This window comes from Rhinolophus sinicus, chromosome 1 (assembly GCF_057876585.1).
Source record: "Rhinolophus sinicus isolate RSI-liver-muscle chromosome 1, RSI-T2T, whole genome shotgun sequence".
Classification (NCBI taxonomy): Eukaryota; Metazoa; Chordata; class Mammalia; order Chiroptera; family Rhinolophidae; genus Rhinolophus; species Rhinolophus sinicus.
The window spans coordinates 213,901,568-213,920,467 of NC_142501.1; the positions used below are offsets into that span (position 1 = coordinate 213,901,568).

Consider the following 18,900-nt stretch of genomic DNA (forward strand, 5'->3'; position numbering starts at 1 on the left):
ACCCCCCCCCATGTGCTGTGCTCCTTTTTGGACTCAGAGGGACGGAGCACACTGGACTCCTTAGTGCTTCTTGCATCCAACATGTTGTGAGGCCAGCGCTCACATTCGCAGCTAGAAAGACGCACCACACTGCAGGGACAGACGGGCAGACGAGGCTGCTTGCGGTTCAGCCTGCTAGCGCCAGCACGGGCGTGAACTGCTGGGTCATGGGGCCGTATAACTGCGACTTGACTAGATCCCACCCACCACACTTCTCCGAAGTGGACTGAGCAATTGGTGCTCCCAGGAGTGGTGGGGACAGCACCTGCCCTCTGCCCTGCCCGCGGGTGGCCAGCTAGGAGGCCTCCTGGCAGCTTACTGATCCAATGTCAAAGCCTAGATGACAACTCTCATGGCCCCACTTAGAAACATGAGTTCGTTGCCAGGGACCTGCTAACCGGCTTCTGTTATATACCACAGCTCAGTGTTTGCACAGGTCTGGTCCTGGGCTCCGTGTGCGGCACCAGCAGCGCCATGTTTTAATAACCACGTCGTCCTAAGTCTCCACCACAGAACAAGAGCCCCCTTGTTCTTCTGGGGGAAGCTCAGCAATCCCTTACGATTTTTTTTTGGGGGGGTGGTTGGCAAATGTAACACACATACAGAAGGGTGAATGAGACAAATGTGTAATATACAGAATAATTATAAAGCAAATATTGTGGCACCAGCACCCAGGGGCCTACAGTGTTTTCTTTAGTTACAGCCCTCCCTCCTCTCCTCAGAAGTGAGCACCATTCTGGCCTTTTATGTTAATAATTTCCTTGCTTTTCTTTATAGTCTTGACACCTTGTATGTGTCACTGAACAATATACTTAATTCCTTAAAATACACTTTATTTAGGTACAATTTATATAAACTAAATTGCAGTCAGTGTGAGCGCCTAGTGCTACCAAACGCAGGCACCCAGGACGCCATCATCTCAGTAAAGCACAGCACACGACCCTGACAGCCCCACATCTCCCTGCTGCCCTGGCCCTGGGCCGACGACAATGCTTTTCATAGCTGAGCAGTGTCCATGGGAAGGACAGAGCACAGTGTATCTGTTCATCTGTTGTGCACATTTGGGGTGTCCCCACTTGGGGGCTGTTACAAATGAAACTCCTGGGAACCTCTGAGCCTATCTGTGGGCATGCCCATCTCTGGCAGGCAGACACCCAGGAGTGGAGCTGCTAAATTGAGTGGTATTATATTACCAATGCTCTTTAGTTTCCCTATTTTGAACTTCATATAAATGGGGTATTATATATATTCTTCCGCTCTATGACTTTTGTTTCACATTCATCAGTGGTGCAGTTGCTCTGATTTGCTCCTTTCTGTTGCTACGTAACATCCACTGTATGACTATCCCAGGGTGTCATTTCCAACGCGTTGTAGAAAACACTGAAGTTCCAAACAACCCTTCTTGGGTGTTCCACCTACAGATAAGTTTTGGGAAACTTGACAGCTTTATGATATTAACTCTTCCTATCAATGAATATAGGATCTCTGGGATTTAGGTATTCTTTAATGTTGTTCAGTAAAGTTTCATGGTCTTCTGTGCACAAGTCTTGTGCAACTTTAGATTTATTCATGATACTACATAGATTTTGATACTATTACAAATGCTGTCTGGATTTAAACTAGATTTTCGGATTATTGATGGTGCAAAGAAAAACAAGTAATTTCTGTATACTGATCCTATACCCAGTCTCTTGCTAGACTGTCCTGCATGTTCGTTTGTAATTTCCTGTGTAGACAATTAGATCACCTGTACAGGGGAAATTTATTTCTTCCTTTCCACTCTTTAAGCCTTTAATTTCTTGTCTTTTTGCTGGGAACTAGAATTGAACGCTGAACAGAAGTGGTGCTAGAGAGCATTTTTGTTTCGCATGGGCTTCCATACCTTTCCCATTCTGGAAAATGTTTCTTGTGGATTCCTCTTCTCTCTCTTGGCAAATCCCCTTCTCAGGTTAAGGGTATTGCCTTCTGTTGCTACTTCACTATTTTTCTTTTTTAAATTATAAATGGGTACTAAGATTTTATCAAATGTTTTTTCTGAACCCACTGGAAAGAAATGGCTCTTCTTTAATACGCTAATGTAGCAAAGAGCACTTGTGGATTTCCTAATATTAAACAGTCCTTGCATTCATTCCCAGGATAACCCAGTTTGGCCATATATTGCTTTTTAAAATACACTGTTAGATTTGGAATGTGAGAATTTTCTCAATGACTTTTACATCTAATATTCATGAGAGAAACAAATCTGTAACTTCATCTTTCCTGGGATTGTGTTTGGCAGATTTTGGTATCAAAATTTTACTTCTCTCATAAGACAAAGTGGGGGGTACTCTCTTGTGCTTCAGTCTCTCCTTTCAATTCTCTGTTAGCGTCTGTGCACAAGACTGGATAACCTGGTGTGTGAAATTAAGGGAGAATTCTCTGTAAAACTGTCAGGATGTAGTTTTCTCATTGGGAAGACTTGTAGCTACTGCTTTAATTTCTTTAACAGTTACTGAACAATTCAGACTTTTTTTTATTGGTTAATTTTGTATTTTATTTAAGTTTTTAAATTAAATGTTGTGAAGTTGTTCCCCATATTGTCTTAATTAAAGTTTAAACTACCGTGTCTGTACTTATGTGCTCCTTTTTACTTATATATATTCACAAAATTAAAGAAACCCTCGTTATTATGGAAAATTTCAAATATGCCCAAAGTAGGTATGGTAAAATGCTTGACTATATCTGCTGAAATAAAATATATATATATATATATATATATACACACACACACACATAAATGATATAATATATATAATTTCCAGCAACATTTAGAATTTCGCAGTATTTCAGATATAAGTTAATGACTTTTGCATTGCAAACTAACTGCTGTATCATTTGAAACAAAGAAGTTAAAGTATTTCCAAAGAAAGGAATTTTAAAATAAATCATTTTTGCCGTAATTCATAGTAGATAAATATTATCGAACATAGTACTAATAAAGTCTGCTTATTAGGAAAATTGAGCAAATATCTAAAATGTTACTTTTCTCCTTTAAAGCATGCCGTATCAGTGTGTTCTAACATCAGGACCCCCTGGGAGGCTTGCAAAAATGCAGACGTTGGGTCGCTCCCTAGAGTCTGCTTCAGCGGGTGTGGGGAGTGGCCCGATCGCAGGCTATGCTGCTGGTCCAGGACGACTGTGAGAACCACTGTCATCAACTAGTCTTCGCACACATGAGGCGGGGGAGAGAAGAGAACGAGTGTGTATGAGTGAGAAGGGTAGGGGTGTGGCAGGCCTTCACATGCTACTAAGTGGCCAGGCTGTTTGGCTAGTTGCTAGAACTGCTGTCCACACAACTGCCAGTGCTACAGGAGGGTCACGTACAGTAACCATGAAACCATCATTATTTCAACCATAGTCCTAACATTTACCTTTTGAAATATTCCACTTCCCTCTCCGTCTCATCCATGTCCACACTGTCTAGGTCGATATCTTTAGGCAGAAAGACATCATCTGTAAAATGAAAGGAAAGAGGCCCGTCAAATTACAAGAGCTGGCCATCTGACCGGGACAGCACTTCGGCTGCACTTCACTTCGGCAACCTCACAAACTGAACTTTTACTCAAATGAGGTTTGGCAAATGGCCAAAGGCGGGCAGCTCTCTCATGTGCGTGTGAACACCCAGGTCCAATGCGGCCATGATGGAATCACATGTTTTCTGAGCAAAGCAGCCAATGCTTCAGGTCCCCTGGGAAGAGGCCCATTTGCTGGCGCCTGGTTCCCCAGTGCTGGAGGAAGCAGGGAGGGAGTGGGGCCACAGTGGTCAACAGAAGCTGCCAGAAGGCAGGCCCACGAGGACAGCGCTGTCCCTTCAGGTGCCCTCATAGTAAGAGGACATGATTGCACCCAGGACCCAGGTAGCAATGTCTACGGGAAGACGGCTCTCCGGGGCATTCACTTTGTATGTGCAGCATCCCAGAGACTGCATCCCAAACTTTTCAGGCCGTTTAATAAAAAAGCAAGGCTGTACTTGACTTTGCATTTCCATAACCCTCTCTGAAGACAGGAGGAGTAGGGGGCCGCCGACTGAGGATGACACCATGTCTGAGCCTCCGGCACATCACGGCCCCATCAAGGGAAGAGACCACCGCCGCTCTGCTGCAGGCATGTCTCGTCCCTGCAGACCGCAGCATGGGCAGTGTTCGGAATCTTTAATAGACAGAGAACCCCTTTCTTCCTGTCACTGTGATATTCATTCCCACAGCAGCAGCATCCAGGCTGCGCCTGCGGAATGGCAGCTACTGTCCCTGGTGGCTTCACCCCAGAGCGTCCATCCTGAGCACGTGCTCACCCACATGACCACGGCCCCTCCCAGCCACCCACACCTTTGCACCCAGCCCTCCCTCCCTCCACCGTATCCCTGTGGGTTCAGCTACACCTGGACACCAACACCACCACACCTCCAGCCCTGCCTTGGACCTCTTCTGCTCCGGACCTCCACCTTGCAGGCAGCTGACCTCCCAACACAGGCCAAACTGTACCCTCGTGATTGGCTGCAAGCTGGAGCCTTTCCTGACAGTGACCTAGAAATGACCTTCCCCACCTCCCTTCCCCACCCTCAAGTCATACCTTCCACCAGGATAGCACGTTCTGGCAAGTTCTTCCTGAATGCCCCCAACCCACTGCTACTGCTTCAGTGCTGGCCGCTGCCACCTCCCAGCCAGGCTCCTTGGTTGTCCCACTTGCTCAATCTGCCTGCACGGGGTCATCCTGATGACACGTCTGACCGCAGCCCATCACTAAGGCTATTCCGCTGGGGCCTCGACTGCTGTCTGCTCAATGCGGCCCTGACAAGGCAGGGCGAGGTGCACAGGTGTGTTTACTGATGTCAAGGGGCCCAAGAAAGCACAGTCTCCACAGCCATTCCACAATAGTTCTACAAGAGGAATAACTACAAAGGCCAACAGAGCAGGCAGGTCTGCTGGAAATGCTGTCATAATAAAGCAGTCTTCAATATTCCTTTGTTTCTGATTAGAACTGATAATCGGTATTAAAGCTTGGTATAAGAAAAAAAATGAGACAGAACTATAATCAGATTCAGTATCAGGAAAACATTTTTCACAACAAAACTACATTAACTAAAGCGGGCAAAAGTCTGACCTAAGAATCTGGCTGTCTGTTCACTGTCAAGATGGTAGGAAACGGCTCCTTCGCCAGAGCTCAGAGAATACTATGCCTGCACCTACTTGCGGACACGTGCTGCAGGTGTGTCCATGCACCAGGAGACGAGGGGCAGCTCAGCAGGAGGACCAACGTGAGTGTCTCACGTACTTAACTGTGGACCTATGCATATTGTGTGTCCTCACAAAGCAGAAAAAAGGCAGCTGAAAACCGGGAAGAGAAGGGACAGGGAAAGAGGAAAGTAGAAAGAATGGAATTAGCTCATTGACTGTTATCCAGGAAGTAAGTGGGCAAGAGGACCTCACCTAAAGCTGCTGCGAGAGGGTAAGCAGGAAACCCAGATGGGGCAAGAAAGGTGTAAGTGGGGAGCAATGCATAAGGACAAAAAATCAAATGCCAAAGATTTTTAGAAATAAAAGAGTGAAGAAAACACACCACATAGAGAAGGAATCAGCAAATACACTCAGTAATTGTAAAGTCATGTCAGGGTTAAGACCAACCATATAGTTACATCCGTAAATGGCAGTGGGCATAACTCGTCTATAAGAAGCTTTTCAGATGGACTCACACAAAGCAAGACTCAGGGGCTATGCTGCACCCAGAGAATGACCGAAAACAAAGTGACTCAGAAAGGCTAGAAATGAAAGAATGAGGACAAAGGTGCCCCACTAGGCAAAGAGAAACGAGAGAGAAGGGGCAGCAATCGCCATCTTAGATAAAGCAGAATTCAGGCCAGAAGCACGACAAAAAGGACATTTTTTAAATCCTAAAAGCAGCAATTCATTAAGAAGGTATTACCGATAGGAATATGCACCAAATGACACGGAAACTACCTTTATAAAGCAAAAGTACAGGAGATGCAGGAGAACATAGAAACTCATCAATAATAAATAACAGAAAACAGGTCAAGAGGACAAAAACAAGGATACAAAAGACCTAAACCTAATTTTCATCAATATATCACAGAGATATACAAAGGGTGCCAAAAAAATGTATACACATTTTAAAAAAGGAAAAAAACGATTAAGACTGTAATACTCAATATACAGCGATAACAGAAGATGAACACAAGTCACGTTTGACTTCTGCAATTACAAGAGGCGCTCAAAGCGGTTCCCATCAGCATCCAGACACTTCTGATGAAGGTGAACCACTGCTTGAGCAACGTTGACCAGTGTTCACTTGCATACATTTCTTTTTTGGCACCCTCAGGGTGTGTGTGTGTGTGTGTGTGTGTGTACACGCATATATATTAATTTTACACCATGATAAGAGAAAAAGATTTTTATCTCAAGTGCACATGGAGCAGTCGCAAAGAAATTATCAGTAAGTTTCATGAAGCAGAAATACTACTAACAACACTCTCTGATCACAATAAAGCTAAAAAACCCTAGAAACTATTAACATAAAAAAGGCTCCCACCTGGAAACCTAAAAGCCACCTATTAAACTACTGGGTGAAAAGGAAAAAAAATCACTTGGAAATCACTGAATCAAAAAAAAAAAAAGGAAAAAAAAAAAAAAGACATTATCAGACACTATGGGATATAGTTAAAGGAATGACCAGAGGAAAATTCAAGGTGCTAAACACCCTGATCAATAAAAATGGAGGAATGAAAACAAAGGAACTAAATTCCCAAATCAAAAAAGATTAGAAAATGGACAAAGTAAAACAAAAGAATGCACAGGAAGAAAAAGATAAAAGCAGAAATTAATGAGGTAGAGGAAAGAGCAATAAATCTCATTAATAAATCAAGGGCCTGGTTTCTTAGAAATGTTAGTAAAATAGACAAACTATTAACTGAATCAAACAGAATAGGGAAAAAGCACAAATACACAAAATAAAAACTGACAAGAGAAAAAAAACATTGAAAAGAATTTTTCAAAAAACTATGTACCAGGGTGGCCGGTTGTCTCATTTGGTTAGAGCACAGTGCTCATAACACCAATGTCACTGGCTCGAATCCCACATGGGCCAGTGAGCTGCGCCCTCCACAGCTAAAGTAAAAATGACGACTTGACTTGGAGCTGATGGGTCCTGGAAAACACAGTGTTCCCCAATATTCCTCAATAAGAAAAACAAAACAAACAAAACTATGTATCTTGCAGCCATCTATGTAAATAAACTGGAAAATCTAACTGAAAGGGTAATTTACTATGGAAATACAGTTTACCAAAATTAACCTCATTAGAGACAGAAATACTAAATAGACAATTTCCATAGAGGAAAGACAATATTATCAAGGCACTACCTCACAAAAAAGCACCAGGCCCAGAGGGCTGTACAGATTTCCATCAAACCTTTAAAGCCTACCGTGTTTCCCCGAAAATAAGATCTAGCCAGACAATCAGCTCTAATGCGTCTTTTGGAGCAAAAATTAATATAAGACCTGGTATCATATTATATAGTATCATATCACACCATTCCTGGTCTTAATAAGATTGTCCGGCTAGAGTTTATTTTCGGGAAAACACGGTAGATAGTCCCAATGCAGACTGAATTTGTTCTAGGACACTGAAAATGAAAAACCTTCCTAATTCTTTATGAAGTATATAATACCCAAAGCTAATGTAGAGAGCAGGAAAAAAAAAAGTCATCGAGCCATATCTCATGAATATTAATGTGAAATTAAATAAAGTAATAGCAAACAGAACCCCAAACCAAAGAATATAAAACATTACAAGCAAGTGGCTTTATTCCAGGAATCCAAGGTTGGTTTAATATTAGAAAATCCAGTAATGTAGTAAGTCTAGGAAGAAAAGTATTTCTCTCCACAGATGCTAGAAAATCTTTGACAAAATTCACCCCCATTCCTGATAAAAACACTCAAGAAAAGTAGGAAACACTGGATATTTTCTTAACATGATAAAATAAATAAACTGTAACCTAAAGCTAGAATCTTACTTGTGTGGAAACACCAGACTTTTCTGTTAAGATAAAAAATGATGCAATAAAACAAGACAAAACAATTAAGAGGCATAAGAATTTGAAAAGTTGGGCTGGCCCGGTGGCTCAGGTGGTTGGAGCACCGTGCTCCTAACGCCGAGGTCGCCGGTTTGATGCCCACATGGGCCAGTGAGCTGCGCCCTCTACAGCTAAGATTGTGAACAATAGCTCTCCCCGGAGCTGGGCTGCCGTTAGCAGCCGGAGATTGGCATGTGCTGCCATGGGCTGCTGTGCGCTGCCATGTGCCGCCAGGAGCGGCCAGTGGATAGCGTGAGTGGCTGGCAGCCAGTGTGAGCTGCTGTGGGCTACCGTGAGCTGCTGTGTGCTGCCATGAGTGGCCAGCAGCCATCGTGAGTGGCTGGCAGCTGGCGAGAGCTGCCGTGAGCTGCTGTGAGCATCCGACCGACGACCAGTGACTGACTGCCTCAGCCGGGGGAGCGCAGGGCTCATAATACCAGCGTGGGCCAGGGAGCTGCGTCCTACACAACTAGACTGAGAAACAACGGCTTGAACCGGAGTGGGGGGGGGGGGGGAGGTGGAAGAAGGGGGAAAAAAAAATTAGAAAAATTAAGCTTTCCCTACTTGCAGAAATATGATAAAATACCTGAAAAACCCTAGCAAATCAACAGTAAGGCCCAAACGGTAACTCAATCAGGTAGAAGATAAAAAGTTACTTATAGAAACCAATAGCTTTTCTATGTCAAATAACCAGTTAGAGGAGCACTGTCCAACAGAAACAATGTGAGCCACATACGTAATTGAAGATTTTCTAGTAGCCATATAAAAAAATCAAAAAGAGGGGCCGGCCCGGTGGCTCAGGCGGTTAGAGCTCCATGCTCCTAACTCCGAAGGCTGCCGGTTCAATGCCCACATGGGCCAGTGGGCTCTCAACCACAAGGCTGTCCGTTCAATTCCTTGAGTCCCACAAGGGATGGTGGGCTCTGTCCCCTGCAACTAAGATTGAACACGGCACCTTGAGCTGAGCTGCCTCCCAGATGGCTCAGTTGTTGGTTGGAGCGCGTCCTCTCAACCACAAGGTTGCCAGTTCAATTCCTCGACTCCCGCAAGGGATGGTGGGCTCCGCCCCCTGCAACTAAAATTGAACATGGCACCTTGAGCTTAGCTGCCGCTGAGCTCCCAGATGGCTCAGTTGGTTGGAGTGCGTCCTCTCAAACACAAGGTTGCCGGCTCGACTCCTGCAAGGGATGGTGCGCTGCGCCCCCTGCAACTAGTAACGGCAACTGGACCTGGAGCTGAGCTGTGCCCTCCACAACTAAGATTGAAAGGACAACAACTTGACTTGGAAAAAAGTCCTGGAAGTATACACTGTTCCCCAATAAAGTCCTGTTCCCCTTCCCCAATAAAACCTTAAAAAAAAAATCAAAAAGAAACAAGTGTCATTAATTTTAGTAACATATATTTCACTTAAATGTCCCAAATTTCATCATTTTAACATGTAATCAGCATAAAAAATCATGTTCAGATATTTTACATTCTTCTGCTTCATACTAGGTTTCCCAAATGTGGTGTACATTTTACATGTACAACACTCCTCAATTTGGACAGGCCACGTTTCAAATGCTCAACAGTGACATGTGACTAGTGGCTAGTGTACTGGAAAGCGCAGAGTTAGAAGACATACTGGCAGTCTTCTGCCATTATAATTAAGAAGAAGGAAGATTTAAATACTTAGGAATAAGCTCAATAAGGTGAAAAACCTATGAGAAAAATTTAAATATCCCCAGAAGTGTATCTACACTAAAGTAGACTTGAATAAATGGAAAAATACCCCTTGCTCTTGGGAGGGGTGATCAACGTCATAAAGATACTGATTCTCCCTAATAAATTTATTAATTTAATGCAATCCCAATAAAGACACCAATAAGCTTTTTTATGGGGCCAGGCATGCTGAACTAAGTTCACATGGACACACAAACATGAAAGAACTGGGAAAACACTGAAAATGAAAAGCTATGCATAGAGAATAGCCCTCTGAGTCATTGAAACATAATGAGGTGTAATCAAACAATACGGTGAAAATTTAAATAAAAAAAAATTTATTACAGTAAAAGACACATTGCCATTAATCCCTTTCAAAATACTCCCCCTCGCTTTGAACACACTTATCCTATCGTTCCTGCCATTTTCTGAAGCAGTTCTGGAAGTCCTTCGTTGTGCTGTCCTATCTGCCTTGATGCCCTGAATCATTTTGACTTTGGGGAAGAGCCAGAAATCGCACGGTGCCAGGTCCAGTGAATAAGTGGATGAGGACACACTATAATGGTTTTACTTGACAGAAATTGCCGTACCCGACGCATGTGTGACATGGAATATTGTCATGATGGAGGATGATTTATGGCACTTTAAAACACACCTTCTCTCAACCGTAGCTCACACCCTACTGACTGCACTGAACAAGTTGAAACTTGTCACACACTGTTACTAAGTTTCGACATGCCACTTCCTGTATTGAAGATCCCTGCCTTTCCATTGGATGGCACTCGGCAGCAGTATTCACTGTAGTTTGTGATCACAGCGGAAAGGTTCCGTCTAATACATCACTTCTGGTACGGCAATTTCTGTTCAATAAAAATATTATGGTGTGTCCTCATCCACTTTATTCACTGGATTTGGCACTGTGTGACTTCTGGCTCTTCCCCAAAGTCAAAATGACCATGAAAGGTAAACATTTTGAATTGATTCAGGACATTGAGGCAGCCACAACAGCGCAACTAAAGACACTCACGAAAGAGGACTTCCAGAACTGCTTCAGAAAGGGGCAAGGACGATGGGATAAGTGTGTTCAAAGCGAGGGGGAGTATTTTGAGGGGCATTAATGGCAATGTGTCTTTTTACTGTAATACATTTTTTTTTTTAATTTAAACATTCACCATATCGTTTGATCACACCTTGTACAGATCCTCTAATGCAATAATAGTACATGAATAAACAAACAGGAAAAGAGCAGAAATTCTGACCCACGTTCACATGGACATTTAGTGTAAAAAAGGTGGTACCCTGAATCACTAAAGCAAGATGAACTTTTCAATAGCTGGTGTGGGGACAACTGACTAACCATTTGGAAAAAGATAAAATTGGATCTATGCCTCACAGATACACAAGAATAAACTCCAAATGTGTGAGCTAAATGACAAAAGTAAAACCACACAAACACTAGAAGAAAACATGGACACATTCTTTAACTTTAGCGTTAGAGTAAAGCTTTATAACAATTATTTAAAATCCAGAGGCAATAAAACATGGACGGGCTATAGAAAATTAAAAACAGCAAAAACAAAACGAACTTCTGCATGGCTAAAAAGCATCATAAACACAGTCAGAACACAACCTATGACCTGGGAAACTGTAATGCAGTTAGAAGGGTAATATCTCTAGTATATACAGGACTCCTGAACATGGAAGAAAAACAGTAAAAATGAGAAAAAGATATGAATAGAAAAATCACAAAAAAGATATGCAAATAGCCCTTAAAAATATGATTTCACTGCTTTTTTTTGCACCAGCTCTCGCATTCTCTCTTTCTCTCTCCCTCTCCCTCTCTCTCACCTCGGCTAGGCCCGTTCTCTTCCCTGAGAATGCATCACTAATAAACAGAAAAAAAAAAAGGCCTCACCGTAATTGGAGAAAAACACAAATGAACAGTACACTGTAGCCCAATTTCGAGCAATGGACTGGCTCACGGTACAGAGCCTGAGACCCTGTTGGCCAGGCTGTGGGAACCAGGCACGTGGTGGGAACGCAATGGACGGTGTGCGCAACTCGGTGATATCTAGCAAAACGCTGTCGGCACTTCCCTCTGACCCAGCATCCCTCTTCTGGAAAATTGCTCTGAAGAAACACTTCCAAACAGGAAAACACACGCACAAGAGTGTTTCCTGCGGCACCGTGTGTGGCGACAAGCACTGGCGCAACTGACACGCCGTGCACAGCAGACTGGCAGACCACAGCACGCTTCAGATGGAGCGCTACGCAGCTGTGAAGACAGTGAGGACGAGCTGACTTCCAGAACATACTGAGTGTGCAACACAGCAAAGAGTGTCTTTAGTCTGCTACCCTCTGTGTAAAAAGGAAAGCAAATTAGAAACTGCGTAGTTACCTATAGGAAGTGGGAGGGAATGAGACGGATGAAAACTCGGATTGGGAAGAGAAATAAAACAAACTGGAATGCAAACAAAGGGACCCACTGCATTTCAACGAGTGACTGTCACTGCATGGCACTGAACTATAGCAACGTGCACTCCAGGGAACGACTAACCCCAGGCACCCACCGGCTAAAGGCAGAGGGACCGTGAACACACTGAGAACAAGCTCACTGTCTGTTTCTCACGGTGTGGAGGGTGAGCGGTTCTGAGAGTATGGACGTGCATCCCACGACTGAACGAGTCAGCGAACACGGTCCGGGGTCTGAGAAGGGCGTAGTGAATGTGGGAGTCGTAGTGGATGGGGGCGGCACGGAGGGGGAGGCACTGGAGCCATCAGAGCGAGCTCGTGGCTTTCACTACAGAAATGTAAACAGAAATAGACTCACCCCCACCTCCCTCCCCGGCTCTGTCGACGGCAAGGGCCTAGAAGCACTGACCCACCAGCAGCAGCCAGGCCTGGGTTTCTAAGTGCCACTCTGCACTGAAAAGAATCAGGGCTCCTTGGAAACAGGCTGGTTCGGGCTGCGGTGGGGAAAGTTCAAGATGAGCCTGGGAAGCATGACAGTGCTCCAAGAGTCATGAGGTCAAGGGGCCGCGGACGGAGTCACAGGAAATGGGTAGCTAGCATAGGATTGTAATCTATAGCACAGACTGAGGATCCAAGAATCCACCCTGACATAAATAGCCACATGAACGAAAAGAATTCATGGAGAGAAGGAAAGCTCTCGTGATAGCAGAATGCTAATGAAGAAATGTAGAAGGAATAACAGAAAAATCACTATTTGGCAGACAACACAGTGAGCCACTTCGGGCGAGAATCGTCAATGGATGCTAAAACTAGCAGGTGAATGTCTGAGAAAAAACAAGATTCGTCTCCCCGTAAGACACGTATGTGTTAGCTTGACAGTGGAGGCACTGGGCAGCCACCTACTGAGCCCAAGGCCCAGCGATGACACCAGCACACGTTACGCCCTCCTGTTGGCACGCGTGCACAAGGGCCACCACTGCCATGGCAGCACTGCCAGAAACACACAGTCTCCTTGCACACAAACCTAATGAAAATTACCCTAAAAACTAAATGGCTGTGCTCGTTAGAAATGTCAAGGTCATGCAAAACAGGAACTGATCCCATGAAAGGAAATTAGAGAAATGACACATGATCCTGGGTCAGGAGAAACAACACTAAGTTTTTTCTCACTCAAGGATATTAACTGGAGAAGAGCAAGGTCTATAATTAGACAACGATACTGTATCGTGGTAATTTCTTGCTTTTGATAATTGTACTGTTTTAGAAGGAGTTCCCTATTTTTGAGGAAATACACACCGAAGTGTTCCAGGGTAGAGGGGCATCACGTCTGAAAGCACTCTCGTTTGGGTCAGAAAAACAGCAGAGGGCGAGAGAATGAGAAAGCAAATGTGGCAGCAAGCCAACTGGGGGAATGTGTGTGACAGGAATTCTTTGGACACTTTGGCAGTTTTGGGAAATCTAAAAGTATTTCAAAATAACAAATTGGGGAAAGGCCCCAAAGCAGCAAGCGGGGACAGGATGAATCTACAGGAGGGACAACCTGAGGGGACATCAGCCTGGCTTTCTCATCTCTCTACGTGGACACACAGACGCATGGGCAGCAGCCACACAGAACACCCCGCCCCTCCCCCTCCGTATTTACCGATCGAGCTATTGACTCTGTCTCCCTTCTTCTTCTTGTTTTTCTTGCTCTTGCCCCTGGGCGGCGGGCCATCAGCCAGCAGCAGCTTGGTGCCGGGCGCGAGATCGCTGGGAGAGGCGGGCTCCACGGGGCCGGGGGGCCACTTGTCCTCCTTGATGTGGTTCAGCTTCCTGCTGCTGTTGTTACTGCCGGCTCTCCTCTCCTCTCGCTTCTGCTCAGCCAGGGAAGGGAGCTCCAGCAGTCTGGCCTTGGCCTCAGTCTGGGGCCGGGGTCTGGGCTGGCCCTCGGAGGCTCTGGGCGGCTCGGCGGGCTTCCTCCCCGGCTCGCTGCTGGCCTTTGCAGCCTGTTTCAGCTTCTGCCTGCCCGGGCCCTCTTTGTGCTGGTGCATGATGTCCAGGAGAAAAGACAGCGGCTCCTGAGGCTTCCCACTGATGTCCCTGCTGTCCCCGGGGTCTGCTGCGTCCCCATCAGCCCCCGGCCCCGGCCTGGGCTCTGTGTGGTCGGCGTGTCTGGAAGGGGAGTGAGATGAGGTTTCCGGTTCTGCAGTTTGCTCTAGGGAGCCATTGTGGATGTTCCCAGAGTCAGGCACAGACTCTGTGGCTTCCTGGAAGTTTCTAGCGAGCATGTCCAACTTGGGGCAGTCTTTGCTGGGCCTCTCCTTCTTCTTCTTTTTCACAGCCCGGAGCTTCTGAAGCTCCTGAAGCCGCTGGAGCTCCTCCTTGAGCTGCTGCTGCTCCCCCTCCCGCCGCCTCTGCTCCTCCCGCAGGTGCAGGTGCTCCCGGGCCCGGGCCTCCGCTTCGAGGCGAGCCTTCTCCTCCAGCTGCCGAGGGGAAAGAAAGGCGATCGGACAGCAGTGAGTGTGGGAAAAACTAAGACACAGCAAAATTAGACAGTTTAAAAAACGAATCATGTAATAACACGAACTCTGACAGGCTCTATCAGAGGCCAAAGCTGTTATTACTACACACCTACCAGTTACTTTACACTTGCCCTGCTTGGGGGCGTCGTCAGTAAACGCCTTACAGTGCCGGCCTAGAGCTACGCACAGAACACAGGGTGGAGGCGGCGCTGTGCTCCTGCCGCCGCTCTGCCGCGTGCGGGTGGCAGCCTAACGGGCGGGACAGGCTGCACACGTGGCACACGTGCTGCCAGGATGCTCGGTAAGCACACCTTCCCAGGTGCAGGCTGGTGCGCTTACGAGTGTCAACAGGACATGCAAGAAATGTGTACTAAAAACTGGAAATTACGCTAGCAGATAAGGAAAATTCTCAACCCATTTTCACTAGTGTGACAGAGCAGATAACTTTCTAAAATTGTATTACACGTCAAACAGACGATGGCTATTTCTGCTGCTAATGTGACAGGAAATGCATTTTCATCCAAGTGAAGATCTTATTTTTATTAGTGGTACATATTCCAGGAGGATAAATGGAAACAAGTCCGTCTGTATAGAAAACAAGCGGAAGCCCTTAGGGTAGGAGCTTGCGCCTCCTGTCACTCAAGTTCCAGCCAGGCTGTGCTTGCAGGCAACTTGGGCAAACACATTTTGCATGGGAAAATTTAAAGTCCTTCCAAGTAAATTACTTTTCACAATATTCCAGTGGGCATTATTTTAAAGAGACAACTTATTTTTCTAAAAAATGTAAATATGAAACATATGTTAAAAACCGAATTGCAGTTTTTTCAAAAGTCAGTTTGACAACTCAAGTGAACATTACTTGAAACCTTGCTCCATCTGTGGCAGAGAAGCCTCCCTTGGAGGCCCCAACAGGCAGCTCCGCACAGCACCCCGGCTGCCCCTGCGGGCACAGGTCTGCGGGTGAGGCTGCCACTGGGCAGACACCACAGTGAACCCAAACCCGGGTGTGCTGCCTTCAACAAGCAGCCAGCCAGTGCGAGGCAAAGCAGGTCTGGGGGTGGCTCTATGAAATGGGTGCTACGTAAAGAGCACACAGGGTGCAGGTGGGTGTGAGGACGACCTAGCACGGGTCTGAAGGGCTCAGCATGAAGTCCGGATCCAGCCCGCCTGCAAGGACAGAGGACAGGAGTCCAGGGTGGGGAGCAGCCCTGGAAAGCACTAGAATGAATCCAGAGGGTTCTACTGGTTCCCCTGGGGTATCTCCAGGGCCTTGGACCACCCTGGGACCCTCAACCCACCCAGCTGTAACGCTTCTGGGTGGAGAACATGCCCTGTGCTTCCTACTCCTGAGGGGCTCCACAAACCCACATCTTCTGCAGGGTAGAACAGGCCACCTCTCAAAGCCCCTACTTCAGCCTGATGCTCTATTTCAGGACTGAGGGACCAGCGGGGCTGCTGACGGTAAAGCCGCTTAGCAGGACAATCACAACTCTCCTGGAATCACACTGCTGAACGTGTGGCCCCAACGGGGTCCACCATGGGAACCCTCCTCCTCTCAGGCCTCTGCCTGACGTTGCCGGGCCCGCACCTCTTCCCTGGGCACCCCGTCCTACTGTGAGACCCTTGCAAGCTTCCCAAATCCTCGTGAGCCCGGGCCTGCCTGCTGAGGTCCGGCTTCTGGAGCCTGACACGCCAAGGCAGCTCCACGCAGGAAGGCGTCTGGGCCTGCAGTACAGGGCTCTGCGTCTGGACCTGCGGTACAGGGCTCTGCGTCTGGACCTGCGGTGCAGGGCTCTGCGTCTGGACCTGCGGTGCAGGGCTCTGCGGCTGGGCCTGCGGTGCAGGGCTCTGCGTCTGGACCTGCGGTGCAGGGCTCTGCGTCTGGACCTGCGGTGCAGGGCTCTGCGGCTGGGCCTGCGGCGCAGGGCTCTGCGTCTGGACCTGCGGCGCAGGGCTCTGTGTCTGGACCCGCGGCGCAGGGCTCTGCGTCTGGACCTGCGGTGCAGGGCTCTGCGTCTGGACCTGCGGTGCAGGGCTCTGTGGCTGGGCCTGCAGTGCAGGGCTCTGCGTCTGGACCTGCAGTGCAGAGCTCTGTGGCTGGACCTGTAGTGCAGGGCTCTGCGTCTGGGCCTGCAGTACAGGGCTCTGCGTCTGCACCTGCGGTACAGGGCTCTGCGTCTGGACCTGCGGTGCAGGGCTCTGCGTCTGGACCTGCGGTGCAGGGCTCTGCGTCTGGACCTGCGGTGCAGGGCTCTGTGGGAAACCCTCCGGGAGGACTGGAGATGGGAGGAGGGCGGGGGCAGGTTACAGAGCAGGTGCTGTTTCCACCATGGTCAGTGTTAACAGGAAGTGAAGCACACAATTTCTCAGTTACTAGCATAGTGTCTGAAGGTTGTGTGTACTCGATGGACTGGAGGTCAAGTCCCGTCATAAGCCCCCACTAGGCGAAGCTGCCTCGTCTTGGCAGATATCTGCTTCTGTGACATCCCACGCCCTGTGGTGAGGCGGGGACTGCACAGGGCTGCCCACACAGCCCTCATCTCCCTCTTCTACCCTTGACGTCTGCCGCCCTCTTCTGGAACGGCCTGGTGCTCCTGTGCCTGTGGGGTAGACGAGGAGCCCGGGCCACCGCTCAAGCCCGTCAGTGGATGCCACTGTGCCAAGTCACGCCTTCAACCACAGTCTCCAAAAGCACACTGCCGCCCTCCACTTCCTTGTCACCCAAGGGCACCTTCCTCTGCATCCCTGGGACAGAGCATCTGCTGCCCCCGTGAGAGCCTGAGACTTGTTTCCGATCCATTATCAAGGCCAGGACACGGAAGGGGAGGCCGTGTGCTGCAAGCCCAACTTGAGGCTTTTAAGCAGCTTCAGTTCAGGCCACCAGGGAGTCAGGGGCTGCTGACACAATGCCATGGGAGACCCACTCCAACCCCGAGTCCCTGCGCTGGGCCCCGCACACGCCACGTTACCTTCCTCTGCTTGTGCCTCGCCCGCTTGGCTGCGCGTGAGCTGCTCACTGGTTTGGTCTCGGAGCTGTTGATGAACTGCAGGAGGTCTTCCACCCTGCGGTGGTCCTCCACACTCTCCCTCTCCAGGAGCTGGTCTGTCTTCTTGGGCTGCTCCTCCTTCCTCTTGGTCAGTCGTAAACGAAGCTTTTCCCTCATTTCTGCGTAATTTCTACTTGTTGGTGCGGCTGGAGGCTAAGACAATTTAATGGCACATAACTAAATTAAGCCTCGAGTCTTAATGATTTTGAACATAAACTGCAGACCATATCTCTAAAAATGAATTTCTTCTTATTACTCAAGTAATACCTGCTCACCAGGAAATGAGGAAATAAGAGAAACAAATGGCAGGAAAAGGGAAATGTATGCATTCATGAGAAATCTGGTAAAGAATATACAACTATGCACAAAAATGAGTATTTTTAAATGGAAAAAGTAACTTCACATACTGATTAATCTACTTTCTATGTAATACAGTTATCTTTTCATGCCAGTGAATGTGTTTAAGGTATCTTTTTATCCACTTGTAGGTTTCCTTTACAGTGCTGAAAAGAAAAAACATTGCCTTCAATCCCACTGCCTAAATTTCTTACAAACTACTAAAAACGTGTGCACTGTTTAGGAAATGCAGACAGAACTGAAGTAGAAAAAGAACAACTCCCAGCCCCCGGCTTTCCTCCCGTCCCCCAGGCACCATGACTGCTGTTTGCTGGTACAGATGAAAGACTGTTCTGGAAAGTGTGTGAGCATATCAACATCCCTTGTACCCAAACGAGGGGGCCAACCACACACGGCGGCGTCCCTGACGCGGACAGTCTGGACTCAGCAAACGCCCACGGCTGGTACTCAGCAGGCCCCCATCCCACCAGCTATTTTAAAAGTCATAAACATAAGCAAAAACGCCGTGAGGAAATCTTTACAACTAAATCTTTGGGCAAATCTTTCGTGTCATCTCTTTCGGACAAGTCCAACCCGGAAGTGGAAGCGCAGGTTTCGGGCCACATCTGGATTTGAACTGCGCTGGAAATGAAGTTTTACCCACGACATAACCACACCCG

The 18,900-nt window shown here is 47.2% G+C and overlaps 1 protein-coding gene across 2 annotated transcripts in view; it reads right to left on the reverse strand.

The window, feature by feature from the left end:
- Positions 1-18,900, reverse strand: part of FAM193A (family with sequence similarity 193 member A) — a 113,243-nt gene that overhangs the window by 2,040 nt on the left and 92,303 nt on the right. For both annotated transcript variants that reach the window (XM_074320354.2, XM_074320347.2), the window contains exons 18-20: positions 17,807-18,037; positions 13,979-14,798; positions 3,450-3,531 (exon numbers count right to left, since the gene is read on the reverse strand). In XM_074320354.2, coding sequence (XP_074176455.2) covers positions 3,450-3,531; positions 13,979-14,798; positions 17,807-18,037 — 1,133 coding nt within the window. The remainder of the gene's footprint in view (positions 1-3,449; positions 3,532-13,978; positions 14,799-17,806; positions 18,038-18,900) is intronic.